General features: G+C 57.2%; 10 protein-coding genes across 10 annotated transcripts; 4 read left to right on the plus strand and 6 right to left on the minus strand.

The window, feature by feature from the left end:
* Positions 1–196: 196 nt before the first annotated feature.
* SPBR_07099 (26S proteasome regulatory subunit N7) lies at positions 197–1,798 on the plus strand (the record flags this gene model as incomplete). The annotated part of the gene is made up of 1 exon (XM_040765353.1): positions 197–1,798. One exon carries the CDS (start codon positions 197–199, stop codon positions 1,796–1,798), a length of 1,602 nt encoding a protein of 533 aa, XP_040616213.1.
* Positions 1,799–2,202: 404 nt separating this feature from the next.
* Positions 2,203–3,660, minus strand: SPBR_08981 (alanine transaminase; the record flags this gene model as incomplete). The annotated part of the gene is made up of 1 exon (XM_040767107.1): positions 2,203–3,660. The coding sequence occupies one exon, from the start codon at positions 3,658–3,660 to the stop codon at positions 2,203–2,205; it is 1,458 nt and encodes a 485-aa protein (XP_040616214.1).
* A 2,937-nt stretch (positions 3,661–6,597) lies between these two features.
* Positions 6,598–8,058, minus strand: SPBR_07205 (uncharacterized protein; the record flags this gene model as incomplete). The annotated part of the gene is made up of 1 exon (XM_040765459.1): positions 6,598–8,058. One exon carries the CDS (start codon positions 8,056–8,058, stop codon positions 6,598–6,600), a length of 1,461 nt encoding a protein of 486 aa, XP_040616215.1.
* Positions 8,059–11,673: 3,615 nt separating this feature from the next.
* On the plus strand, positions 11,674–12,252 carry SPBR_07894 (uncharacterized protein; the record flags this gene model as incomplete). Its single annotated transcript, XM_040766148.1, has 2 exons — positions 11,674–11,866; positions 11,936–12,252. The coding sequence occupies 2 exons, from the start codon at positions 11,674–11,676 to the stop codon at positions 12,250–12,252; spliced, it is 510 nt and encodes a 169-aa protein (XP_040616216.1).
* A 289-nt stretch (positions 12,253–12,541) lies between these two features.
* Positions 12,542–14,688, minus strand: SPBR_06797 (ribosome biogenesis protein ENP2; the record flags this gene model as incomplete). The annotated part of the gene is made up of 3 exons (XM_040765053.1): positions 12,542–14,029; positions 14,117–14,292; positions 14,355–14,688. The coding sequence occupies 3 exons, from the start codon at positions 14,686–14,688 to the stop codon at positions 12,542–12,544; spliced, it is 1,998 nt and encodes a 665-aa protein (XP_040616217.1).
* Positions 14,689–15,333: 645 nt separating this feature from the next.
* SPBR_06585 (elongation factor 1 alpha-like protein) lies at positions 15,334–18,126 on the plus strand (the record flags this gene model as incomplete). Its single annotated transcript, XM_040764841.1, has 3 exons — positions 15,334–15,688; positions 15,873–16,598; positions 16,727–18,126. 3 exons carry the CDS (start codon positions 15,334–15,336, stop codon positions 18,124–18,126), a joined length of 2,481 nt encoding a protein of 826 aa, XP_040616218.1.
* A 204-nt stretch (positions 18,127–18,330) lies between these two features.
* On the minus strand, positions 18,331–19,182 carry SPBR_07724 (rhamnogalacturonan acetylesterase; the record flags this gene model as incomplete). The annotated part of the gene is made up of 1 exon (XM_040765978.1): positions 18,331–19,182. The coding sequence occupies one exon, from the start codon at positions 19,180–19,182 to the stop codon at positions 18,331–18,333; it is 852 nt and encodes a 283-aa protein (XP_040616219.1).
* A 615-nt stretch (positions 19,183–19,797) lies between these two features.
* Positions 19,798–20,312, minus strand: SPBR_07926 (methionine-R-sulfoxide reductase SelR; the record flags this gene model as incomplete). The annotated part of the gene is made up of 2 exons (XM_040766179.1): positions 19,798–20,192; positions 20,258–20,312. The coding sequence occupies 2 exons, from the start codon at positions 20,310–20,312 to the stop codon at positions 19,798–19,800; spliced, it is 450 nt and encodes a 149-aa protein (XP_040616220.1).
* A 1,542-nt stretch (positions 20,313–21,854) lies between these two features.
* SPBR_06871 (stromal membrane-associated protein) lies at positions 21,855–23,855 on the plus strand (the record flags this gene model as incomplete). The annotated part of the gene is made up of 2 exons (XM_040765127.1): positions 21,855–21,975; positions 22,051–23,855. The coding sequence occupies 2 exons, from the start codon at positions 21,855–21,857 to the stop codon at positions 23,853–23,855; spliced, it is 1,926 nt and encodes a 641-aa protein (XP_040616221.1).
* A 653-nt stretch (positions 23,856–24,508) lies between these two features.
* On the minus strand, positions 24,509–24,802 carry SPBR_08020 (blocked early in transport 1; the record flags this gene model as incomplete). The annotated part of the gene is made up of 1 exon (XM_040766270.1): positions 24,509–24,802. The coding sequence occupies one exon, from the start codon at positions 24,800–24,802 to the stop codon at positions 24,509–24,511; it is 294 nt and encodes a 97-aa protein (XP_040616222.1).
* Positions 24,803–25,045: the final 243 nt, after the last annotated feature.

Below are 25,045 nucleotides of genomic sequence, written 5' to 3' on the forward strand. Positions count from 1 at the left end.
CAGCCTCTGACGTGCATTGCATTCGGCGACGACTCCCAGCGCACCAGCCATCGACCATTGCATCTCCCTGGGCCTTGTCATCGCCCATTTCCTCTCTGAGCGAGCACGGCCGAGCTGCCCTTTCCACTGGACAAACGACATCGTCTCCGGCGTCACCACATCTACATCAACCGTCTTTCTCGCTCTCGCTGCCATCATGGGCTCGGACCCGCAGTACACAAAGTGGCCGCTGCTGCCGCTGGCCCAGCAGGTCTTTGCCCTGACCAACCCCTATGCCGGCCGCACCGCCCAGCAGGCCGCCGTCAAGGCCGTCCAGGAGGCCATTAGCGAACACAAGATGGCACCGCTCTACCGGTACCTCGCACACCCCGTCGAGGGCATTCTGAACGGCGTCGGCGACCTCTCCTCCTCCTCTGCGACCGCTTCCTCTGCCAAGACAAACTCCTCTTCCTCCTCCGCCGCCGCCGCCGCCGCCGCCACCACCGCCCCGCATATCCCGCCCGGCAGACCGCTGAGCCGCAAGTCGAGCGCCGTCGGCATGATTGCCAACAAGAACCCCACGGCCACGGCCGCGCTCGCCTGGGACGAGTCCCTGTACCAGACGCTGCAGAAGGACAACGAGACGGAGCTGGCGGGCCTGCAGACCGAGGAGGACGAGGCCGTCGAGCAGGCCGGCGACACCGAGATCCAGGCGGTGCGCGGCAAGCGCGCCGAGTTTTGGGCGCGCGTCGGCGACAAGGACAAGGCCCTGGCCGCGTACGAGGCGGTCTTTGAGAACACGGGCATCCTGGGCGCCAAGATCGACGTCGTGCTGGCCATGGTGCGCGTCGGCCTGTTCTTTGGCGACAAGTTTTTGGTCAAGCGCCTGCTGGAGCGCGCCACCGCCCTCGTCGACGCCGGCGGCGACTGGGACCGCCGCAACCGCCTCAAGGCCTACGAGGGCCTGTCGCTGCTGACGGTGCGCTCCTACAGCGTGGCCGCGCCGCTGCTGCTCGACAGCCTGTCGACGTTTACGAGCTACGAGCTGTGCACCTACAGCCAGCTCGTCGTCTACGCCGTGCTGGCCGGCTCCGTCAGTCTCAAGCGCGTCGACTTCAAGGCCAAGGTCGTCGACGCCCCCGAAATCAAGGCCATCCTGGGCGACGGCGAGGACAAGCTGCTGGCGCTGTCGGGTGTCATCTCGGCTGGCCCAGGCGCGGACGCCGATGCGGACGCCGATGCCACGGCGGCCGCGTCGTCGGGCGCAGCATCAGGAGCAGCAGGCGCGTCGGGCGCAGCAGGGCCCTCCAAGGGCGTGGTCAACCTGACGACGCTGGGCACGGGCCTCGAGCAGGCCGAGGCCGAGGTCGCGGTCGACTTCTCGCCGCTGGCGCAGCTGGTGGCCAGTCTGTACACGGGCCGCTACAAGCAGTTCTTCCAGGCCCTGGCGCAGGTCGAGGAGCAGTTCCTCAACCAGGACCGCTACCTGCACGAGCACAAGAGCTGGTTCATCCGCGAGATGCGCCTGCGCGCCTACCAGCAGCTGCTGCAGTCGTACCGCGTGGTCGGGCTCGACAGCATGGCCCAGGACTTTGGCGTCACCGTCGACTTCCTCGACCGCGACCTGGCCAAGTTCATTGCCGCCGGCCGCATCCCCTGCACCATTGACCGCGTCTCGGGCAAAGGCGTCATCGAGACCAACCGGCCGGACGACAAGAACAAGCAGTACCAGGACGTTGTGCGGCAGGGCGACCAGCTGATTACGAAGCTGCAAAAATACGGCCAGGCCGTGCGCCTGCGCGGAAGCGAGCGGGCATAGTCAAGAACCTGCGTTGGCGAGGGCCGCAAGGATCGTGGGAAACGAGCTGCAGACGGCCAAGGCCGTCTGCAGCAAAGTCAAGGAGGGAAAAGGGTTTGCTGTTTGGTTGGTAAGAGTCGGCACAGGACGAGTCTTGTTTTTTTGACGCATTTTATAAACCATTAGTAAAATACGACACATTCAAACACATCAAGTACAACACACAGTACTGTTGAGAAACTATGCAATAATCCATTCGTTATATGTCTAAGCAGATCTCTCAAATATATCCCGATCCAAGTATCATAACCAAAGAGTGAGTAGCGATGCTGTTGCAGCAAAGACAAATTCATTCTCCCCGGTGCCGGGAACAGAGAATATCAAAAAAGGACACGACACCGCACCAAGCGTATAAACAGCATCCTTCATCTATAGGTGTCCATAAACTCCTTGTGGAACTTGATGATGCTGCCCACCCACTCGGTGCCAGGCGCCAGGAACGTCGTGCGGAAGTGCAGCGTGTTGGGCTTCTGGCCGAAACCGCTGCCCGCCACCACGCACACACCGGTCGCCTCGAGCATCTTGAGGCAGTAGAACTCGTCGGCCGTCCGGCCCTCTGCCGCCGCCGCCGCCGCCGCCTTCTCCGAGAGCTGGATCGTCGGGAACAGGTACATGCTGCCCTGCGGCTCGCCGCACTCGACGCCCTCCATCTGGTCAAAGGCCTTGTGCAGCGCCACCGCACGCTCGCGCAGGCCGTTGTAGATGCCGTTGTACTCCTTGTCGTACAGCTCGTAGCTCGGCTCGCCCGGCTTGGGCGGGTTGACCATCAGCTCGACCAGGCACTGGCCGACCACGGGCGCGCACAGCATGATGCTGACAAACTTGTAGATCTCGGCCTGCACCTGCGGGTCGAAGCCCACGAGCTCAAAGTAGCCGCCGCGGTGGCCACACTCGCCGACCATGCCCTTGGACACCGAGTGCAGCGACGCCAGCTCAATGTTGTCGTACTTTCCGGGGTTCTTCTCCTGCATCCGGCGCAGCACGCCCTTGAACGAGTGGAACTTGCCCACGAACACGTTGGTCTGGTACACCTCGTCGGCAATGATCACGAGCCGCTCCGCGCGCGCCAGCTCGATCACGGCCTCGACGTCCTCCTCCGACAGCGACGCGCCCGTGGGGTTGCCCGGGTTGATGACGACAATGGAGCGCACATCCACGTCGTTCTTGCGGGCCTCCTGCAGCGACGTGCGGACCGCGTCCATGTCCGTCGCCCAGTTGTGCGCCTCGTCCAGGTAATATGGCACGCACTGGGCATTCAGCAGCGACAGCGACGCCGTGTACAGCGGGTATTGTGGAATGGGCACGAGCACGCCCGACGACGGACCTGCACAGATCACATGCAGCAGCGTGTTGACCCCCGACGAGGCGCCCGCCGACATGTAGATGTCCGCCTCGTTCGCCGGGTAGCCGTCGCGGCGCTCCAGGAAGTCGGCAATGCTCTGGCGGATCGCGGGTGCGCCATTGCTTGCGCTGTACGCACCGACCGAGCCGACCTTTTCCAGCAGCCACTTGGCACGTGCAATGACGTCCGTCTTGTAGCCGAGCGAGTTGATCAGGACATCCTCATTCTCTAACAGAAGTGGGTTCTCGACCAGACTCAGGACCTGGCGGAAGAATGTGATGGGCTTCTGGTCGAGCTGCTGCGGGTTGCCGATGTTGGCGGAGACGATCTGGTTGAAGGGGAGGGACGTGTCGTTCTTCGCGAGGCGCGCACGATACTCTTCCGAGCGCACGGCAAGCTCGCCTCGTACGGCGTACTTGGCGGCCTTGACATGGGGATTGATGTTGTCGTAATTTAAACGCCGCTGCGAGGAGGCCGACATGGTGACGGTGGGCGACGAGGAAAACAATCTAGTATGGAGAAATGTCGGCGAGACGGTTGAAGTCTGAGCAGGTATAGTGGCAAAAAGAAGCGGCGACGAGCCGTGAAAAGTGCCAGACGTGCGAGAAGAGCGTAGAGCGGGTGGGATGCGTTGCGTTGAAGAGAAAGTCGGCGACGGCACGGCAGCAAATACGGAGCCGTAGGAAAAAGACGGAAACGCGGTTGTTTGCCCTGGAAGAGTCACAGCCGCTGGCGTGGTCGGCGGCGGTGAAGCTAGGCCTTCGGAAAGCTGCGCTGGAGCGGCAAAAGGCGAGAGTTAGTGAGTTGGGCCGAGCGAAAGCGAAGGGGGAAGGATTGCCGAAACGGGTAAGAAACTAACACAGGCTAGAGGAGCGTGCTGTGCCGTGGGTGACGTGGGGGCGTTGGAGTTGGGGAGTTGGGGAATGGGGTGAGAAAGAAGGAGAGCTCTCACAAGGAGAAGACGATACTGTGCGGATGAAGCGTGAGGATGAAGGAAGAAAGGTTTCGTGATAGGATGTAAAGGTATTTTGGAAAGAAGAGAGCAAAGGAAGGAAAGTAATATTTATACCAGGTGACAGGAAAGAGCTGACCGGAGAGGCGGATTTATGTAAGTAAGCCGCAGAGAGAGACCAGGGGAGGAACGATGCGGCCTGATCATGTGAGGCAATTACAGGCGAGTTGAGGAAGGAAGGAGACAGAGGGTGGGTTTTGTCAGAGGTGCAGACAGGTAGACAGGAAGGATCATGCCGGTTGTTTACGGTGCTGTTTGCGCCTGCCTTGCCATGTATCGTTCGACTTTCGACTGCGCATGAGATGGCATGGTCTTGCCATTTTGAGCAATTGCCAATTTGAGCAACTGGGACTGGACAACGACTTGCCCTAGCGGATCGCACCTCCTCGCACTTGTAACATGCCTCGCCCTTTGCCCCTCTGCGCTGCATTTACAGGTACTTGTTTGGGAAGGATTTTAAGGGCAACAGGAGAAAGAGAAGGAGCGAGCCACTGATTCACTGGTTTGGTGTAACGAAAATGGCCATCGCCGCTCTCGCTTGATAGCTCCTTCTTTAGATGGCAATTATTCCCTTTCTTTCCACTTGGAGTCAGAGGGATAGAGCGGCTGTCTTGGGGAAGGCGCAAGTCAAAACACAAACGGGGATCCGACACCGGCAACGACAGCCTATGGAAAGGACGCACGGCCGCGAAAGACGGTTGAATATGCAGGAGGCCAAGAAGTGAGAGAAATATACGCCCGTATGGGTGAGGGAAGAGAAGGGATATGCCAACAATATGGCGCATAAGACACTCTGGAATAGGCAATTGTAGGCTGAGCCGAGCGTTGGAGTCTTGGGGGTGAAACGATGCCATGCGATTCGAAAGAGGAAAGACCCAAGCAAACAAAAACACACACAAAAACTCACCTGACGAGAAACAGGCCAGAAGTGGGTCAACTTCCTCAGTCGACTGTGGGGTGGATAATGCTGTTCCTGCCCTGGCAGCAACCATCCGACTCATTGACGTGCCTGCCTTCACTCGCTGCGTCCGCACAGCTGCGGTCTGGGCAGAGCCCAGCGCGCCAGGCGCCCTGTAAATGGCAGAAAGCATGGCGAAGTGTCGACAATGGGCGACGCTGTTGGGGAAGAAGGTGCGGTGGGCAGCCAGCGGAAGGAGCGGAGGACGAAATGGTCACGATGTTTCTATTTTACTCCCCTCCTTTTATTCACTCTCCAGGCGAGGAAGGAGGGACCAGCAGGCGTCACTATATATAATAATCCAGTGACCACCCGCTGACCGCCTCGAGATAGCACAGACGCTGACGGTGAAATAAACGGAGAATATATTTATAGGGAGAATATACCGATAGAATGCGAAAAAGAGGGGAGATGTTGTGTGTACGGAGTAGAACGGATCTCCGCTTCCCGCTCTACTGGACTCAATTGGGCCAAAAAGGGGTAACCGGTGGAAGTGGTCTCTCAAGCGGTTGCTGTCGTGTGAGTCAAAAAAGGCCCCGACTCGTCAGTGGTGGACGGATCATTACAGCGCCTTGGCCAGTAAGAGTTTTGGTCCCTGAAAATGGGCGACACAACGGCAGCGCCAAAACTGCGGCCAAAAATTGAGCTGAACTGTTTTCAGCGCCCAACATAAGAGCCCTCTGATTGGCGGGTATCGCTCTCTGACCCACTTTTACCTTTCGACGTCGTTCAAAGGTTTTGGCGCAAAAGCTTTTTCGTGAATGGCTTCACTTTGGCCGCCGTCCGATCCATCCAACAGCACACATTCGAACCTCGCGCGACCTACCAACCCGCAAGTATGGCAAAGAAGGGTACGGCCAATCTTGCAATGGATTTTACCCCTTGATTCTACCGCGCAGCCAATGCTAACGGTCCCGCAGCAAAGTCACGCGTCATTTCGGTGCGCGTCCTGTCGATGGCCATGACCGGCTTCTTCTACACCTTCACCCGGCCACGCACATCAACACCGCTCAGCTTCCTCAAATACGACCCTATCGGTACGTTTCTGTCCGTCTTCTTTGGCGAGGACAGCGCCAGTGCTAACCGTTGCCTCTCCAGTCCGCAGAAAGGTCCTCTTCCTTGAAAAGAAGCGGAGCGGTAAATAGACGACGAGCGACCAACAGCGGCACGGAAAAGAACACATCAAAACGAAAATATTGTCGAGACAAACGAACGGGGTGGAGAACGACCTGTGCGCCGTTTCGTCTGTTCCGCTTGCTCCTCAACAGCACCTTGTACAAAACGCGTAAACGCATCCATGCATTTCTCATCTGGCGTTTGGGGGGAATTGGGAACCTTATAAACACACCTTGTCGAATATACTCTATTGATTGATTGCTAAGAAGAGTAAAATCTGCACACGTGAATGTATATACATATACGTTGCCTATGGACTTCGTCTGCCCCTCTCACGAGTCTTCAATCTTGATAAGCGCCGGTCGAGAACTGGCCATCATGGCCGCAACGGGCTCGATCTCGTCCTGGATCATGGAGGGCAGTACCTCTGACTGCCCGCCACCCTGGAAATACACCGAAGTTTCGCTGTGTTCCCTCACTGATGCTGCCACCACCCCATGGCCGGTTACGGTGTCTAGCCGCTTTCGCTTGGCGCTTCGAGTCGCCCTCTTTCCGGTCGAGCTGACCGGATTGCGCCGTGCAGCTTTGTTTGCCGCAGACGACCGTGTCTCTCGTCGGGTCCGCGTCGGTATGGGGCTCGCAACCATCGGCGAGCTCAAGGTTCCCATGCCACTCTTTGGATCGACTGCTACATGGACGATGCGTTCCTTGTGCACTGGTGGCGGCTTCATGTCCGAGCCTTGGTCTTGGGGCCCTTGCCCATAACCAGGCGTCTTCAGCGAGTCCCTGCTGCCGCCCAGGATCGCCGCCTGTATCGCATTCGTCCACGTCTCGGCAGAACTCCTAGCATGGCCTGCCGTCTTCTCCCCTGCCACTTCGGCGTCTAGGAATGCCGACAGGTCGGACACGCACTGTTCGTGCTCGTCGTCAATGTCATGATGCAGGGGTGTTAGTACGGCTGGTGCTGCTGGTGCGGCTGTGCTGCGTCCGGATCCAAAGCCCAGTTTTGCGTCTTGCTCATTCTGGCACGCATAGTATTGCCGTAGTTGGGCGAGGACGTTATCGATCTGCTCTGCCTCCCGGATGCGCGCGGTCGCGGCACAGGATTGGTCGATTTGGCTAAGCATCTCGAGGCGCGAGCGGATGGCACTAATGTGCGAGTGATCCTGCGCCCAGACGCGCAAGTGCTCGATGAGCACGCGAACCTTTTCGTCGTATGCCTCCATGCTGCTTCGCAGGTTGACGTAGTCCATCTCCTTGTCTGAGAGGGCAGCCTTGAGCTGTGTGATGAGGGTAGCATCATGGTCCAGGCGGGTCTCGAGAGCTCGTGTTTTCTCTTCTAGGTGCACAGTGACGGCTTGGTTGCCGAGTTTTGATGCACCCAGCTCGTTCTGCAATGCTTCGTTGGATTGTTCGATCCGTTTGCTTTTCTCCTCTTCGACAGAGAGGTCTTCTTTGGCTTGCCGTAGTTCCTTTTCTAGGGCTTGACGTCTGGCTCGCTCTTGCTGGAGCTCTCTCTTTGTTTCTTGTTTGTCTTCGCCCGATGTCCGCCGGGCTTCCTTGATTGCAAGCTCCGAGGCTTGGTCCACAGCACGCCGATACTCTTCTTCCCGGTTGTGAAAGGTGCTGGTCAGCTGCTGGAGTTCGGATGCAAACTTTTCCGATGAAGATATGAGTGACTTTGTTTTTTCTTTGAGGCTTTCCTCCAGCCGAGCGACCAGTGCCTCTTTCTCCCTCAATTCGAATTCGAAATGACGACCTTGATCTTGCAGTGCTATGATTTGTGCGGCCATTTTGGGATCCTCACGAGGGCGTTCCTGGAGCGTCCGGAGAGCGTTGTGCAGTTCGCGAATTTCAAGGAATTGCTCTTGTGAGATACGGTTTTGCTCCGCCAGTTGTTTCGATAGCGTTTCGCTATCAACTTCTCGTTGTTGGCAAAGATCTGCTAGAATGTCGCATTCGCGAATTTTGGCGGTGAATACTTCATGAAATGAAACCTCGTGCTTGTCGATGCATTTTTGCAAATCACCAATTACACTGGTAATATCCAAGTGTAAAGAAGACTCTGCCTCTTTTCTTTCACCATCAGAAGCATCAAGTTTGTCCAGAATCCTGTTGTGGGGTCAGTGGTGGTCGGGTGGTGCGGATGCAAAGAAGATCTGACAAGATTAGTGAAACGCACTGCTTGGAAAGAGTCTCGGTCTCCTGCTGTGACATAGCGAGTGCCTCGACATGTTGTTGAGAGGCCGTCAACAGCCCCTTTAGACATTCGACCATGGCACCACGTCTGTTCTGTTAGCTGGTCTACTTTTAGAGAAAATCACAGGGGCAGCGACAAACTACTCACTGCTCTTGATGCTGTTTGTTGATGGCATGTCCCTCAGCCAAAATCTCAGACTTTGAGTCGCTTAGCTTGTCAATAATTTTTTGGGAACAGTTGGTCAAAGCCTGGAGGTTTCGCTCAGGGATGGTGTCTAGCCTGTTGGCCAGCTGCTCGTTTGCGTCTTTCTGGGCTTGGATTTCCGCTTCACGGAGCTTTAGCTGTAGCTGTACGTCTTGTAGTTTTGCATCGGCTGCAGATGTTAGTAGTGTTGCGTTTCAAGTATGTGTATCGGTGCAGCAGCATAGTGCATACCTTTTTCTTGGGCTTGTTTGGCTTTTTCAACGGACATCGCAGCAGCATCACGCAGCTCTCTTTGCAACGTAGTGATTTGTGTCCCCATCTCACTTATGGTCTTGCGGACGGCCAACAGTGCGTTGTGGTCCTGAGCAGCCTTCTCTTGGGCCTTCTCAGCGTCTTGCCTTGCGTGGCCGTGTCTCTCTTCTGATGCCCGCAGTTCATCCTTTCCTTTTTGAACATCATTGCGCAGTTTGTTAATGACGTTGTTGGTATTCACGATCTTTCGTTCGAGCTCTTCATTCTTTTGCTTGAGCTGCCGTTTGTCTGTATCAAGCAGATCTGCTGTCACGTTAGCATCGTTGAGGGAGAACCTGAGCTCGGTGATTTCTTGCTCTTGCAGTTGGATCTTTGTCTGCAGATCTTGGAATCTGGTGGCAATGGCGTCTTGGATGCCGCGACATCCGGCATCCACGTCTCCGGGATGTGAGTGACTGCTCTGCTGAGTGCTCCGTGCCTGGTTGCCGTTGTCCTACGACTGGCTACCCCGGCGGTCATTGTCAGCGGCTAAGCCAGGGTACGAAACGATGTCGCCAGAGACACGGACGGCGTCCTGGGTGCCTGGTGTTCGAGTTTGGATTGAAGAAAGGGTCTTTGGTTGGCCCGTGTGGTCTCGTTGCTGAAACTTTTGCGTGAGCGAAGAGAAGTAGCTGGTCCGGGGCAGGGCCTTGTCTCGATCTCTGGGTTTGGAGGTAGATGGAGGCATTCTTCGTGACGCCGGTGACACTTGCACGATAGCATACCCAGTCAATATAGCCCAAAAGACACAAATATAGAAACATAGAAGAGTGTACGACAAACCATTTCCAACAGGACTCGTCCTTGTGGTTTCAGCATCGAGCTCGAAGGGTTTCAAGAGTGCATTTGGCCGCTTTGAAGACGAAATTTGCGTGTCCTGGCCGAGGCCGACAACACTGGTAGATGCCAACGCATTTCTAGGGGGGAGTAGCAGCTCCATATTCCTGTCCAATTGAGGCGTATCCGGAACTCGAAAGTCGTCGAGGTCCATGATTGCCGTCCGGATAGTGCAGATACTTGTTAGATACTGGTTGTGTTGCTGGCGGTGAGGATCCGATGTGGATGGCGGATGTTGACAAGTTGACAAGAAAGGAGGTCAGTCCATCAACTGGAGAGAAAGCAAGCACTCGTGACATCAGTCAGCAATGGGGAAGGCACGATCGAAGCTGTGTTTATCTACGTCAGAAGCGGGCGTTCCTGCTTTCCTTGCTGTGGATGTCTGCGTGGAAGGAGCAATCGGCTTCAACATATCACTAGTGATACGCCATGGAAGGAGCGACGAGGCTGATGAGTGGAGAGTATTGGACTACTATGAAGTGATATAACAGCAGTTACTTGTAATGTACGGTTTCTAGTACACTTGTGACGTTGCCTTGAGTGTACTTGTGGTCAGATTATTATATTATTTTTACTTTACGAAGCCCAAGAAATGAATACATAAACAAGTAAATTCAAATAGAAAACAAAAAAAAAAGGTTTCCGCCAGAGCAACATTATTTTGTCTCTATTTTCTTCTTTTTTTTCTTTGAAAATATACCACATGACTTCATACCCAATTTCCAGTTCCATATTCTAGAAAACAATTTTGGAAACAAAAAATAATCATATTGCCGACCACTTTAGTTCGAGATTGAGAAACGGCCATTTTTCACACCAAGGCCGATTTACAGACCCAAGATGAAGCACGCAACAATCGATAAGGAGCATTTGACTTTCGAACCGGACAAAAGAGAGGCTTGCAAAACACTCTGTGTGTCGTCGATCTGCATGCAACTGCCACAAAGCCCCAACGTCGTCACCTCGTAGCCGCCGAGCAATATGTGGCACCTGCCGCGTGTACTGTGATTGGCTGGCGGGCGGTGTGCACTAACACGCGAGCCCTTGCCGCTTTTCGAGAGGGAAGGGTGCATGAAGCACACCCCCAAAGGCCCAAAGGCCGGCGCTTGGCCGGTCGACGACAGAAAACAATCGACGAAACACGGCCTGGGGCCTGGCTAGGGTCGCCAATCAGACGGATGCATCCCCTGGTCTCGCCGAAAACACAGTGGTACCTTGCGTGTGCAGTGCCGAGTCGAGCACCGAACCCCCCTGCGTCGATGCTCGCAAAAGAGCAGAACGTGACGACTGTCCAATGAGAAGACGTTTTATCTGAACGACAGAGGCCAGTCACATCACGCGGTGCGCTGGAGGGATGGACAGAGGGGCAGATGCTGTCGAGTGACAACGTAGTGCAGCCTTGGCGATGCACGACGCCGCCGTTCTGGTCACAGTGAAACTGTTTCTTGAGGTGGTGGGCGCAAAGAAAGGAAAGGGAAAGAGCAAAAAGGCAGAGACCCCTGTCAATATGCAAAACAGAGTTGGTTTCTATGAAATATGCTAGAGAAACTGTGCCGGCAAAGTGAAATGTGAAATGTGAAATGTGAAATGGAAACTGGGCTGCCCCAACGATATACAAGTGATGAAATGAATGAAAAATGGCTCCTCAGGGAAGAAGAAAACATCCTGCCGCCCGCCTATATACCAGAGAGCAAGCCCCCTTCTCCATGCTTTTGTCTGTTGGCCCAACTTTTTACTCTCTTGTTTTGGTCGTTTTGATCTTTCCGTGATATCCTCTCGTCTTCTTTCGCCGCTGGACGTGCTCCCTCTCGACGTTCTGGAAACCGTCATCGCCCCAAGCAACACGACAATACAAGTAAACTCCACCTTCGACACCATGGCCGACACTACACAGACAGCTGCGTTCCCGCTGGGCACCGTCAGCTACTCGGACGGCGGCGGCAGCAGCGACGGCTCGGGGGTCGACAACGCCGGCGGCGCGTCCGGCACATCGTCGGGCGGCATTAACTTGTCGCACGGCGCCATGATTGCCATCATCCTCGTGGTCGTGCTCGTGGCCGTTTTTGGAAGTGAGTGAAAAACACGCCAGTCTCTCCTCGTCTTTGCCCGTCGCGTCCAACTGACACTGCCACGTTGAGCCGCCTCGGCTGTCCTCTTTTACCTCGCCAAGAAGCGCGAGTGGAAGGTCCGCCAGAGCATCCGCAGATCGGCGCGGCGTGTCGTCACGGCGCTCACGCCACGGCGCTCCGAGTTTCCCACGTCGGTCAAGGATGGACCGCGGGGTGGTCGCGGTGTGCGGATCGACGACGTGCCGCCGACACCGCGTCTGCCCAAAGACCTGGAGAAGGGCCTGGGCGGTCGTGACGACAGCGGACGGTCAAACAAATCAAGCAAGACGAGCAAGGCAAGCAAGTCGGGCGCGAAGATGAAGCTCTCCAGTATCGGGCAGAAGTGAGACGCGGAGACCGGATAGGAGACGGGCGACGGGCGGAGGCGGAGGACAAAGGCCCTGCACAATATCGGGTCGGGGATCGGGGCGCGTTTGCGGCGGCCGGCGGCATATGTTTTGCCCGAATGAATGATGAGTCGACAGAGCATCTCTTGACGAGCTCTTTGTCCGTTTTGTACTATTAGATGTGTCCATAGCTTCGTGATATGCCGTTTTCTTTTTGTTTTTCGTCTTTGACCTTGTCCATAGCAGAAAGCAAGTGCCAAACTGGATTTTACCTCATCTCCGTGCCTCCTTATTTCTTCAAGTTGCGGAACGTGTTGCCACTGGCGCTTCTCCGCGTCCGGTTGTCGCGTTTCGGCGCCTCGCGCACCTCCTCTTGCTCGGGCTTTTTCTTGGCCGACTCGGGCACAAACGTCACAGACCGCTCGCCCACCACCTTGCCTTTGCGCGTCTGCCCGAGGATGCTGCTGTTCTTGCTGCTGTTGGCCGCACTCTTCTGCACCCGTGCGCCAATCGTGCCGCGCGAGCCAAACTGCGGCGCCGACGACGTCATGCGCATAACCACCCCATCGCTGCCACCGGCACCACCAGAACGAGTGTGACCGCCGCCCGCCGCCGCCTCCTCCTCCTTCTCGTCCTCCCCATCCGAGTCCGACTCGTCGAGGCCGCTGCGCATCGGCTGCCACGCCGGCTTGCCCAACGCGGGCTTGCCCTGTGCGTCGACGCGCGTGCTCGGGTTGAGCGCGCGGAACTCGGCCGTCGTCTCGTCGATGGCCAGCTCCTCGTCCTCGAAGAAGGCGCCCAGTCGGTCGTCGCCCAGAAGGCCGGCCGCCGCATCCACCTTTTGGCGCTTCTCCTGCTTCTTGAGCAGCGCGTCGACCGTCTTCTGGTTGACCTTGACCTTCTTGGTCTCGCGGATGCGCGTCGCCCGCTCCTTTTCAATCTTCTCCTTGACCCGCTTCATCCGCTCCTCCTCGTACACGTGCGGGTTGGCAATCAGGCGCGCCTGGTCGTACAGCTTGCTTGCCACAAAGAAGCCGTGCATGTACGGCCGCAGCAGGTTCGTCTTGCCCACCAGGTGCGACAGGCTCAGCGCCCGCAGCTCCGGCAGCGTCAGGAACTTGTAGTTGTCGTACGTCGTCGACGACACCTCTTCGGCCATCTCGTCCACCAGCCGCTCGAGGAACGTGCACCACTTGGGCGCCGGGCCCAGCATCGGGATGAACCACGCGTGCTGCTGGCGGCCCTCGTTGGCGCTCAGAAGCATGCCCGAGTCGGGGCAGTGCGCCACCGCGCTGATGTCGACCTCGGGCTCAATCGTCGCCCACGGGTCGCCCGTCACCACGTCAAAGATCTTGATCGCCCGCCTGTCCGACGCCAGCAGCATCTTCTCGTCCGACGACGTCGTCATGTGGATCAGGTTGTTGACGCGCGCGCCGAAGCCCAGGTCCTTGGTGAGCAGCGGCGTCGGCCGCCGCAGGTCGTACATCTGGACGATGCCCGTGCTGGAGCCGGTGGCCAGCGACAGGCCCGACCGCGAAAAGTCGAGCGCCGTGATCTCGCCGTCGTGCGTCTGCAGCGTCGCCACGCGCGCCCGGCTGCGCGTGTCCCAGAACTCGACCGAGCCCAACGACGTGCCAAACGCCGACAGACCATGCGACTGCTCGGCAATCGCCGCTGTGTTGACGCAGCCGACGCCGATGCTGCCCTGCAGACCGCGCTCGACGCCGTCGTCCGATCCGACATCAATCTGGTACGACTTTTGGAATCGTCCGAGTTCCTGCACGAGCGGGTTAGCAGAATGCTCGACACACCCAAAAGAAAAAAAATAAAAAGAAAAACACCACCACAAACAGCGTGCACTCACCAAATTCAGCCGAAACACCTCGCCTTGCCCATCGCCGTCCAAACCAGCAGCCGGCACCAAAACTTCGGTGGCCCGCCGGTCGTAGACAATGTCGCGGCCGAAGCGGGGGATGCGCACGTGGTAATGGCAGCCGTTGGGCGTGTGGAACTCGATACGCCGGTCTTCTTGGAGGTGGACTGGAGAGTTATGTTAGCAGTCGTCCGGGCCGTCCGGGGCAAAGTTTTCTTTCTCAACCTACTCGACTTGGAATAGTCTGTCGAGCACAGGACAAACTTGTTGTTGAGCGAGACTGTGTGGCGGGAAAACGAGAGCGACATCTGGTACAGGTTGTGCACATGTATCTGGGGCGGGAACGTGCCCGTCGACATGACCCATTCGCCGTCCTCCGAGACGCGGATGCAACTGCTTGCGCCCGTAAACTCAAAGTCCTGCAGCAGCTCGACGCGGTTGGCAAACTCGGGATCGTGCTTCAGGCCCCGTTTCTTCTTTTGGGCCAGCCAGTCGGGAAGCGACCGCAGCGACGGGCCGGACACCGTATACACGGGTGCCGTGCCGACGTTGGAGAGCTTCATTGTTCGGGGTGTGCTGTGTCCCTTTTCCTTCTTTTTTTCCTTCTTTTCCTTTTTTTCCTTCTTTTCCTTTTTTTCCTTCTTTTTTTGGACAGAAATATATAAAAGTGTCGAGCTTTACAAAAAGTCTCGTTCTCGTGTCGAAAATGTGCAGAGAAATGCCAAACAGGGGTCGTTCTCGGGTATCGTGGGTGCGTAGGACAATGTCGTTTTCTGCCGGGCAAAAGAGTGACGAGAGGCAGAATGAGGCTGTTCCTGCGCTAAAGAAAATGTTGGCGATAAAGAAAAAAACGTCCGGCTCTTATCGATATTGATAAGACCATTGATAAGAAACAGTTAGCGTGGATTATGTAATATTGTGGAGAACTGAAGCTGTTGAGGCCAACCCCACACTGTGCAACATATGTCACAACGGCAGCTGCAGGCCTGCTTCGTTCGCTCTTGCCCCTCCAGCTCCAGGTGCACGTAACGTTCATCCTCGCCAAACATAAATAAAGCCACTTTATAAACCTTCACTCCTTTATCTTCAGCGCTTCGTTGTTCAAGCTTTTCGGCCGCGCACTCACTTACGTTTACTCTCGTGTATTTTACGCCGTCTCTCTCAGTATCTGCAGTCCGCCTGCAACGACAGCCCCGCCAACCGCCGCCATGTCACGACACAGACTTGTTCGCAACTATGACTATGAGGAGGACATGGACGAGTATGACGGCGGCGAGTACGACGAGGGTGCAGACGATGACGGTTTCTATGATGGAACGGAGGAGCCTGCGGCAGAGTACACCGAAGAGGAGGAGCGGGCGTTCCTGGAGCAGGCAAAACAGAACGTCGTGGCCATGCTGGGCGCCGAGAATGCGGCGAAACTGGCAACCGGGAAAGTCGAAGAGGCCATATTATACTACGATTACGACGAGAGCAAGGCCATGGCCTACCTGATGCGCACGTACATCGACCCACCAAAACCGGCAGAGAAAAAGCCCAAGGCGACACCCCAACAATCTCCAGGTACGCCGCATTACCTTTCTCTGTTTTTCAGTTTGTTTATTAGTTTGCGTTGTTTTTCTACCTCCTGTCTGAACGCTTTGCCTTTATGCGTGTTCTTTGCTTGCTTGTTGCTCTTGTTTCCTCTTTCTTCTCTGGCAACGGAAGCGCTCCAACACATTCGTTGACGGTCGACCACGCAAACAAGGATGCCAATCATGCCCCGGCCCCCTCTATCCTCTGCCGCCCACGACAACACCTCGCGCACCGCCCGACAGTGCCTTTCTCGCCGCCTTTTTTAGTGACATGCCTTGGCTGAATGTGCCGCAGCCGCGCATGGCCGTGCTTGTACCGCCACCACAGCGCCGAGGCGGGCTCCTGGGCGGATCCAGCACTGCCGCCGCGCCCAAGATGTCCAAGCTGCAGGCCCTCGCGGCACAGCGCAAGAGAAAGGCCGAGGAAGCGAAAAGGTCGAAAGAGGCCGGTGGCGGCGGATCCCCGGGCGGTGAGAAGGCGGACGAGGACGTGCGCGAGCTCCGGAACAAGGCGGCAAAGCTGGCCATCGACGGTCCGGCGCACGGATCGCCGAGAGACACAGCGAGCATGGTCAGCAAGGCAGCACAAACAAGCCCACCGAGCAAGAAAACCTCTCCACCGCCAGCACCAGAAGAGCCTCTTGCCATGCAGGATATTCGCCAGGAGGAGCCGACACCGGTGAACAGCGAAAGCGAGCCTGCCCTCGTCGCCCAGCCGTCTGCATTTGCTCAGGCTCTGTTCGGCGCAAAGAAACAAAATCAAAAGCAGAGGGCGCATCCGTCTCAAGGCGAACCAAATCTCCTGGCTGTGCCCTCGCTGTCTCGTGCTCCGCCGTCTGCTTTTGACGCTTTTCTAGGACCCTCGCCCGACGATGTCGTGTTGGAAGCACAGGCCAAAGGTTGGCGCCGTGGCCAGCCCAAGAATTGAGGCGTGACAGCTTGTTTGCTCGCGCTGTATTATTTATTATTGAAAAGTACCATGACTAACGTCTATTGTTTCTGTTCTCTTTCTCTGCGCTTTCTACAGCTTTCAAAAACACCAACAAAAACGCTACAACGAAACCCGCAACAAAGAGCGCGCCAAAACAGCCGGAGGCGCTCGTGGAGGGCGTCAAGAACATGAAGCTCGATTTCGCACCCACAAAAAAGAGCAAGAAGCTCAACGTGTTGGAGGAGCTCAGAAAAGCCAACCTGAAACGCAGCACCAGCTTTGTTGTTGTTGGCCACGTGGATGCCGGCAAGAGCACAATGATGGCCCGCCTGCTGCTCGACCTCGAGTACGTTGAGAAGCGGACCGTAAGCAAGTATGAAAAGGAAGCCAAAGTCATCGGCAAGTCGTCCTTTGCGCTCGCATGGGTGCTCGACGACCACGAAGACGAGCGGAAACATGGTGTGACCATCAACGTGGCAGCGCGGCACTTTGACACGGACAAGACCGCATTTACGATCCTCGATGCACCGGGCCACCGCGACTTCGTGCCAAACATGATTGCAGGCGCCTCGCGCGCCGACTTTGCCGTTCTGGTCGTCGACGCGAAGACGGGGGCGTTCGAGTCCGGCCTTCGCGGGCAAACACACCAGCACGCACTGATTCTACGCAGCATGGCCGTGATGCGCGTCGTGGTGGCTGTCAACAAGCTCGACACGGTCGACTGGTCGCAGGAGCGTTACAACCAGATTGTGGACCAGACCAAGGGCTTCCTGCGCGCCACGGGCTTCTACATGTCGCAAGTCACATTCGTTCCCGTCGCGGGCAAGACCGGCGACAACATGACGACGCGGACCAAGACACCGGCGGCATCGTGGTACAAGGGCAACTCGCTGATTGAGGAGCTGGAGTCGTGCGCGCCCCTGCCCCGGCCCGTCGACAAGCCGCTCCGGCTGCCCATCTTTGATACCTCCAAGGCCGCCGGTAGTGCCGTCACTGTCACTGGGCTGATCGAGGCCGGGTCGCTGCAAGTAGGCGATGCACTGCTTGCTCTGCCCGGCAATGCGCGGGCGTACATCAAGAGCATATTGCGCAACGGCCAGGCGGCTGAATGGGCCGTTGCGGGCCAGAACGTCGCACTCGACCTGACAAACATTGACCCGCTGAACGTGCGGCCCGGCGTGCTACTGTGCGACCCGGCCAATCCGGCGCCGTGCATCGATGCGGCGACCATGAAGGTCATGGCATTTGAGCCGCTGATCCCACAGCCCCTGGAGGTGCACCGTGGCCGCCTTGACAAGGCCGGCAAGATCAAGGAGCTTCTGTCAATCATCGACCTGAAGACGGGCAACGTCCTGAGGGAAAACCCGTTCGTGGTCACGGCATGCCGTGTCGCACGCATCAAGGTCGAGCTGGAAAAGAGAATACCTCTCGAGTCAGGCCAGCGGGTCGTTCTGCGCTCCGAAGGCAAGATTATTGGTGCTGGTCTTTTGGAGTAATACAGGAAGGCATATAGGTCTATTATGGTCGGGAAAAGCGTTTGAATATTCATCTTTTCCGTCTTTTTCTTGTATTTTTTTGGCATGGCTAGCACAGGAAACAGCATAACGAAATCGCCCGAGAAACCGCAACAATACACAAATACGCCACACGCAGCACCGTTGCCTCGACATCGACGTCAGATTACGTCCATCCGACCCCCCCTACAGTGGAACTGTGGAGTTGTAGGCGATGCAGCCGCCAAGGAATGTGCCAGACAGGGCAGCTGTGCTGTTGAGGGTAGCCTTGCCGAGGTCGCTTGTGCCGCACGTCAGACCGAGCACGAACGCGCCCGCCATGACGTCGGCCAGGTACGGCGACGTGTGTGTGTGGTCTTGCGGGTAGTTCTTGCGCACAACGTCGGACCCGAGCGCCTTCATGGCCTGTGCCGCGTACGCACCGTGCGGCACAAAATACGCGCCGGCCTTGGTGCCGCCGAGCTCTTCGGCCGCCAACATCGCATAGTACGCAAACCGGTCGGGCCCCCACGAGTAGACGCCCGCGTCGCTCCACACGTCGTTGGGTGTCGGCGCCGACAGGACCAGCTTGGCGCCGGCCTTGAGGAACGCGGCGCCGGCCTGCTTGAGGTACGTCGGGTACGTCTGGACCGTTTCGGGCTTGCCGTCGTACGTCGTCTGGCACGTCTCGTCGCCGGCGCCGAAGCAGTCGGAGCGGCCATTGTCTTTGCTGAGCCCGCCGCCGTCGTTGTGGCCAAACTCAATGACGACCCAGTCGCCGGGCTGCACTTGTTTGAGGACGGCGGCAAAGCGGCCCTCGCGCGTGTAGCTGCGGGCCGAGCGACCGGCAATGGCCGAGTTGACGACGGTGAAGCGCGCCGGGTCGAAGCTGTAGTGCAGGTACTGGCCCCAGCCCTGGATGGCGCCGGACATGCTGGCCATGGTGCTGTCGCCGCAGAGGTGGATGGTCGGAACAGACGCCGACGAAGCAGAAGCGATGGCGGCCGCCACGGCCATGGTGGCTTTGGAGACGGCCAGGACTGCCGCAGAGGCCTTCATGTTGGTGTTGTTGGTGACGGCGAATGTACACTGTAGATTCCGCGTGCATCGATGTATTGCGCACACGAAAATCAAAACAGAAACACGACCCTTTTCTATGAATTGTGAATGACGTTGGCTATGCCTATTGACTTTTTTTCCTCCATACAAATATGGAAGACAGGAACTTGCTCTCCGCTCGCGTCAGCCATTTCCGGGTATATTTGCCGTATATGGGACATACAATTTGCAAGCTATCCAGGGCCGGCACAGCGGGACGCAATATAAATCGGGATATACGCGGTAACGGTGTATTTACCAACGGTTGCGATTGATCCTGCGACTTGTTTTGCTTTGTTGGAAATCAAGCTTCACGGTACTATTTTCAACGTTGTACTTAATCTTTCCTTTTATATATATATTTGTATCTATTTTTTGGTTAAGGTCTTTTCCTTCCACATTCATCAAGCCTTATCTCGTAAAGCATCGTGCTATTCCAAACAAATACAAAAGCTCAAAACAAATGCCGCCGTCATCCACGTCGTCGCCTCGGTATACATAAAAAATCATAAGAAAAGAAAATACATCGTCCCATTTCTCAATAGTACACGGACACTGACCACGCTAACAAGCTTTCTACGCCTTGCTCGTCGCGCCACCGGCGTCCTTGGCGGCGGCGGCCTCGTCTTCGGCCGAGAACTTGAGACTGACGCTGTTGACACAGTGGCGCTCGTCGGTCGGCGTGTTGTAGCCCTCGCCCTTGAAGACGTGGCCCAGGTGGCCGCCGCAGTTGGCGCACACAATCTCGGTGCGCTGCATGCCGAGCGTGTTGTCGACGTTGCGCTTGACGGCGCCGGGCAGGCTGTCAAAGTAGGCCGGCCAGCCGCAGCCAGACTTGAACTTGTGCGAGGCCTTGTAGAGCGGTGCCTGGCAGCCGGCGCAGCGGTAGACGCCGGCTTCGGCAAAGTGCTTGTCGTACTCGCCCGTAAACGGGCGCTCGGTCCCTTGCTCCCGCAGAACGCGGAACTGCTCTGGCTTGTTGTTAGGACTTGGCGAACAAAGGAACACACAACTATCGAGACAATCAGAAACTCACCAGGATTCAACACGGCGCGCCATTCCGAATCAGTGCGCTGGTCGGGGAAAGACATGTTGTTTTTCCGGGCAGTCGAGGAGGAAGAAGAAGAAGAAGAAGAAGAAAAAAGACTGCCAAGGAACGGAATCGAGGGCATGGACCGCAAGACGGTGCGCGATGTGACTGAAGGCGGCGGAGGAGTTGGAAGAGGAAGACGGCGGAGAACGGACCGGCTGGATGCGACGGAGCGTGCAGAGACGGCAGAGACGGTGCGCAAAAGAGTAGTGAAGCGTTGAGAGAGCATGAAGAGCGTTGTGCGAGGATGGTATGTAGTATGAGACGACAACTGTCTGCTGGTGTGGACTTGGCGATATTTATATACATAAGTCGATGAGATTCGTGATACACAAGGAAAGAGGCCATCAGTGGCAATATGGCCGTAGACAGCTGCTAGACAACTGCTAGACAGCTGCTAGCTTAGCCGTCGCGCAGTGATTTGAGTTACAGCGCTGGACCCACTCTTGTCGCGGGCGGCCGATGTGGAATCGCGCGCAAAGCCCCCACTAGCACCTTCCACCAGAAACTCAAATACGGGGCTCGGAGGGGCGCCTTCCCGCCGAGAATCGACTGGATGACGTGAACCTTGGGCAAGGCAAGAGCAAAAGTACCCCGGTAGATACATAAAGCAAGTTGGAGAGGCTGGCCGCAGCGTACTGTGTCGATGCTGTTGGGATTTTCGTGATTACCCATCATGCAGGCTCAGGCTCCCGGAGACTACCCTGCCCCAGGCCTGGCCTCACTCTGGCAGCCTTGTCTGACATCCACGTGCAGCAGTCGTGTTGAGGTATTCGAACGGGGTGTGCGTCAGAGCCACGCTTTGATGCCGGTTTAGTCTCTGTAGCCGCGATATTTGGCCTTTTCTAGGCTATAGCTGGGATTACAGTGACACAAAGAACATACATGTAAAGAACCTTGCCCGGCCATTCAACGATAGGCATGCAAGTGAGAGCATTTAAACATATGGGGGTTTCGCCATGTCCAGAGAACTGTCAATTGCGAGAAAAATCAATAGACCTGTATCATTGCCTTGCTCTGCATAAGTTCTGTCTGTAGTCATACTTGTATATCAAGTTTGTTCAGAGTCGTCACCAGCAAAATATAATTTACTGTCAACCGTCACCCCCAAATAGGAGACACTGTGCCGCAGCGTATATCGCACACAAATACAGTGTCTATAATTAACCAATCTAAACCAGCACTGTACGAGCCCCGCCAGAACCTTGGTCCGTTTCCAGAAGGAAGGCCCCTGGCGCAATGGCGAGTTGAATAAAGTTCCCCATTTGTAGGCCACGACATTTCCGCTCTTTATCACAGCCTTCGGATGCAGCCCAACCTCGTCGCTCGGCCACCTTGCACCTTGCACCTTTCTGCATACAACAGCACTCTCCTCCCATCAATCTGCGACTTGGAGCGTTTTTCTGTCTGCACACGCCTTTCGAAGACCCGTCAACTGCGCACCGCCCTTCACCTCCTCTCGGCCGTCTCCTTTTCTTCTCGAATTTTGTTGATTCCGACTTCAGTCCGCCTCATCCCGTCCCACAACACACTTCACATCGCCATGTCGCGACGACCAGCCCCCAACCCGGCCGCTGAGCGCGCCGCGCAGAACCAGCAGACCATCAAGAGCCTGCTGAAGCTGGAGCCCAACAAGGTCTGCGCCGACTGCAAGCGAAACAAGCGTACGCCCCTGTCCCCGCCTCTCCCCTAACCCTCCCCCTTTCCTATCATCTGCAAATCACACGCTGACGTTGTAGACCCCCGCTGGGCATCGTGGAACCTCGGCGTTTTCGTCTGCATCCGCTGTTCGGGCATCCACCGTGGCATGGGCACGCACATCTCGCGCGTCAAGTCCGTCGACCTCGACTCCTGGACCGACGAGCAGCTCAAGAGCATACTCGAATGGGGCAACTCGCGCGCCAACAAGTACTGGGAGGCCAAGCTGGCGGCCGGCCACGTGCCGTCCGAGGCCAAGATCGAAAACTTTATCCGCACCAAGTACGAGATGAAGCGGTGGGTCATGGACGGGGGCATCCCGGCGGACTTGTCGACTCTGGACGCCGACGGCGACGACGACATCCCCCTGAGCATCGTCAAGGAGAAGCAGGCCATCGACCGCAAGGAGTCCATCCGCAAGGCGTCCATCGGCAGGTCCGCCAAACCAGCCTCAGCCTCGGCCGCGCCAGCTGCACCCGCTGCCTCCATCGATCTTATCGGCGGCGGCTTTGATGCTGCGCCCATCTCGTCAACGCCACCCCCACGGGCCAGCACAGCTGGCCCCCCGGCCGCACGCATACCGCCCAAGGCCGATGCGGCACCGCCAAAGACTACGCCCGCCGCCGCTGCCAACAACAACAACGCAAAGGACTCTCTGCTGGGTCTCGACTTTTTCGGCAGCGCACAGCCTGCGGCGCCTGCACGGCCGTCGAGCACGACGGGCACTGCGGGCGGTGCCTCTGCGGCCCAGTCGCGGCCGGATCTCAAGCAATCCATCCTCTCCCTTTATGCTACGGCACCCCGAGTCCAGCAGCAGCAGCAGCAGCAGCAACAACAACAGCAAAACGTGAGTGGCTTTGGCGGTATGCCTTCACCAGGTCAGAATGCCGGCGGCGGGTTTGTCGATGCATTTAGCAGCCTGAGCTTCTCGTCCACGCCGGCCGCACCGGCCGCCATCTCACCGAAGCCAGTTGATGCCTTTGCTGGTCTCTCGGGCTTCACCAACGCGGGCGCTACCCGCTCCCCCCCGCCCGCCGCATCCTCGTCTGCCTTTGGTGGTCTGGGCGGTGGCAGTTTCTTTGACAACAAGCCGGCGGCTGCACCCGCACAGCCGCCCAAGCCGGCAGCGACTTCGGCGTCGTCGTCGTCGTCGGCCTTTGGCGGCCTTGGCGGCTTCGACGCCTTCTCCTCCTCTCCCTCGCCGCCCGCGGCCAAGCCTGCCGCCGCTCCCGCATCCGGCGCCTTTGGCGACCTGTTTGACTTTTCTGCACCGGCCCCGGCCGCTCCTGCTGCCACATCACCACCACCCGCAGCGGCTGTGAGTCCGCCGCCCGGCGCGTCCGCGTCCATGAACTCTGTGTTCAACCTGAGCCAGCCTGCCGCCAAGACCGCCGTCAGCCCACCCACGGCCACGGCCGCCGCCGCCACCAGCCCGCTGGCCAGCGTCAGCGCCAACTGGGGCAACTCGGACGTTTGGGGCAGCAACGACGGCTGGGGCTCGTCAGCGCCTGCGCCGGCCGGCGCTGCCGCCGCGCCTGCGATCACGACTACCTCGTCCTTTCAGAACACGGGCCTCGGCAAGGCCTCCACGGCCAACGACTTTGGCTGGGGTGGCAGCGGCAGCGGCGGCAGCGGCGGGGGGGCCGGCGCTGGTACCGGCGCTTCGTTTGCCAACCAGAGCATTGTCCCTGGTGCCGGCGGCGGATTTGCGCCTGCGCCCAAGGTCGCTGCGGACGAGGAGTTTGGTGGCTGGTCGTCGAGCACGGCGGCTGCCGCCAACAACGGCGTGAAGCCTGCGGCGGGTTTCGGCGCCAACGAGGACCTGTTTTCCAACGTGTGGAACTAGACAAAGGGATGCGGGAGTATGTCGTACTTGCGGTGACGGATAGGAATACGGACGTGGTAGGAGGAATAGGCAGGACGAAAAGGCCGGTTGTGCCTCGATTTCGGATGTCTTGGCTGCTGTCTTGGTCTTCCTGCCAGCTAAATGTCGCATCATACGTGCTATACGGACAGTAAGAAAAAGAAAAAGAAAGACTGTTTTGCTTTGTATATGGCCGTGGTTGCTGCGATGACGTTCTCTCAGTAAAACCCCGGATTCGATTCGGCTCTAATACAACGTGATATGTTTCTAGTCAAATACAATAAAAAGGCAGAGTGTACAGCTAGTAACAGCGCAAGACGCAAGGAAGACAGCCCCGGGACGTCTCCAAACAAATAAATTCCAGTGGTTCCTTTCCAGAATACATCGCCTCCCAAAACGCCATTGCTATGCCCAGTTATCCAGGCCGCCGGACGAGCAGCCTCGATGCTGTGTGTGTGTGTGTGTGTGTTTGTTTGTTTGTTGTTTGTTGTTTGTTGTTTGTTGTTTGTTGTTTGTTGTTTGTTGTTTGTTGTTTGCTTGTTTGTTTGTTTGTATGCTTGTTGCTTTGATTTCGTGTTATGCAAAGACGTCGAGGTTGCCGTCAAGGCATCTTCGTTTGGTGCTGATTCCGCACCTCAGAATATCAACCGGTAGGCGTAGTAGAGGAAGATGAAAACGCCAATGATGATGCCCGACAGCTTCAGAATGGCCACGCGGTTGCCCGACGCCGCCATGCGGGTCAGCCGCCCCGCCGACCCCTTGAGCTGCGTCGACATGCTCGAGAAGGTGTCGTTCGTCGAGTCGATGACGTCCTGCTCGCGCGCATTGTCGTAGATGTCAATCGTCACGCCGCGCAGCGCCGTCACCTTGGACGCCAGCTCGTCCAGCCGCGAGTTGTTCTGGCGCTCGCGCTCGTACGCCTCGGACATGGTGGGCGAATGGGGAAGAGAGGAGAGGAATATGCGATCTGAAAAGGCGAAAAGGGGTTCGTGATCGTTTGTCGCCGATGCGATGAGAGATGCGATGGAGGCGATGGCAAGGTCTTGTCGTGTCGTTGATTGTTTGTATGTTTGTATGAGACAGTTCAGCGAACAAGTGAACAGATTTGGCGATGCGCAAGATAGAGACAGCGATGAACTGCGTGCTCGAGTCGAGGTATTCGTCGTGTTGGG

This window comes from Sporothrix brasiliensis (assembly GCF_000820605.1).
Source record: "Sporothrix brasiliensis 5110 chromosome Unknown Cont20, whole genome shotgun sequence".
Lineage (NCBI taxonomy): Eukaryota > Fungi > Ascomycota > Sordariomycetes > Ophiostomatales > Ophiostomataceae > Sporothrix > Sporothrix brasiliensis.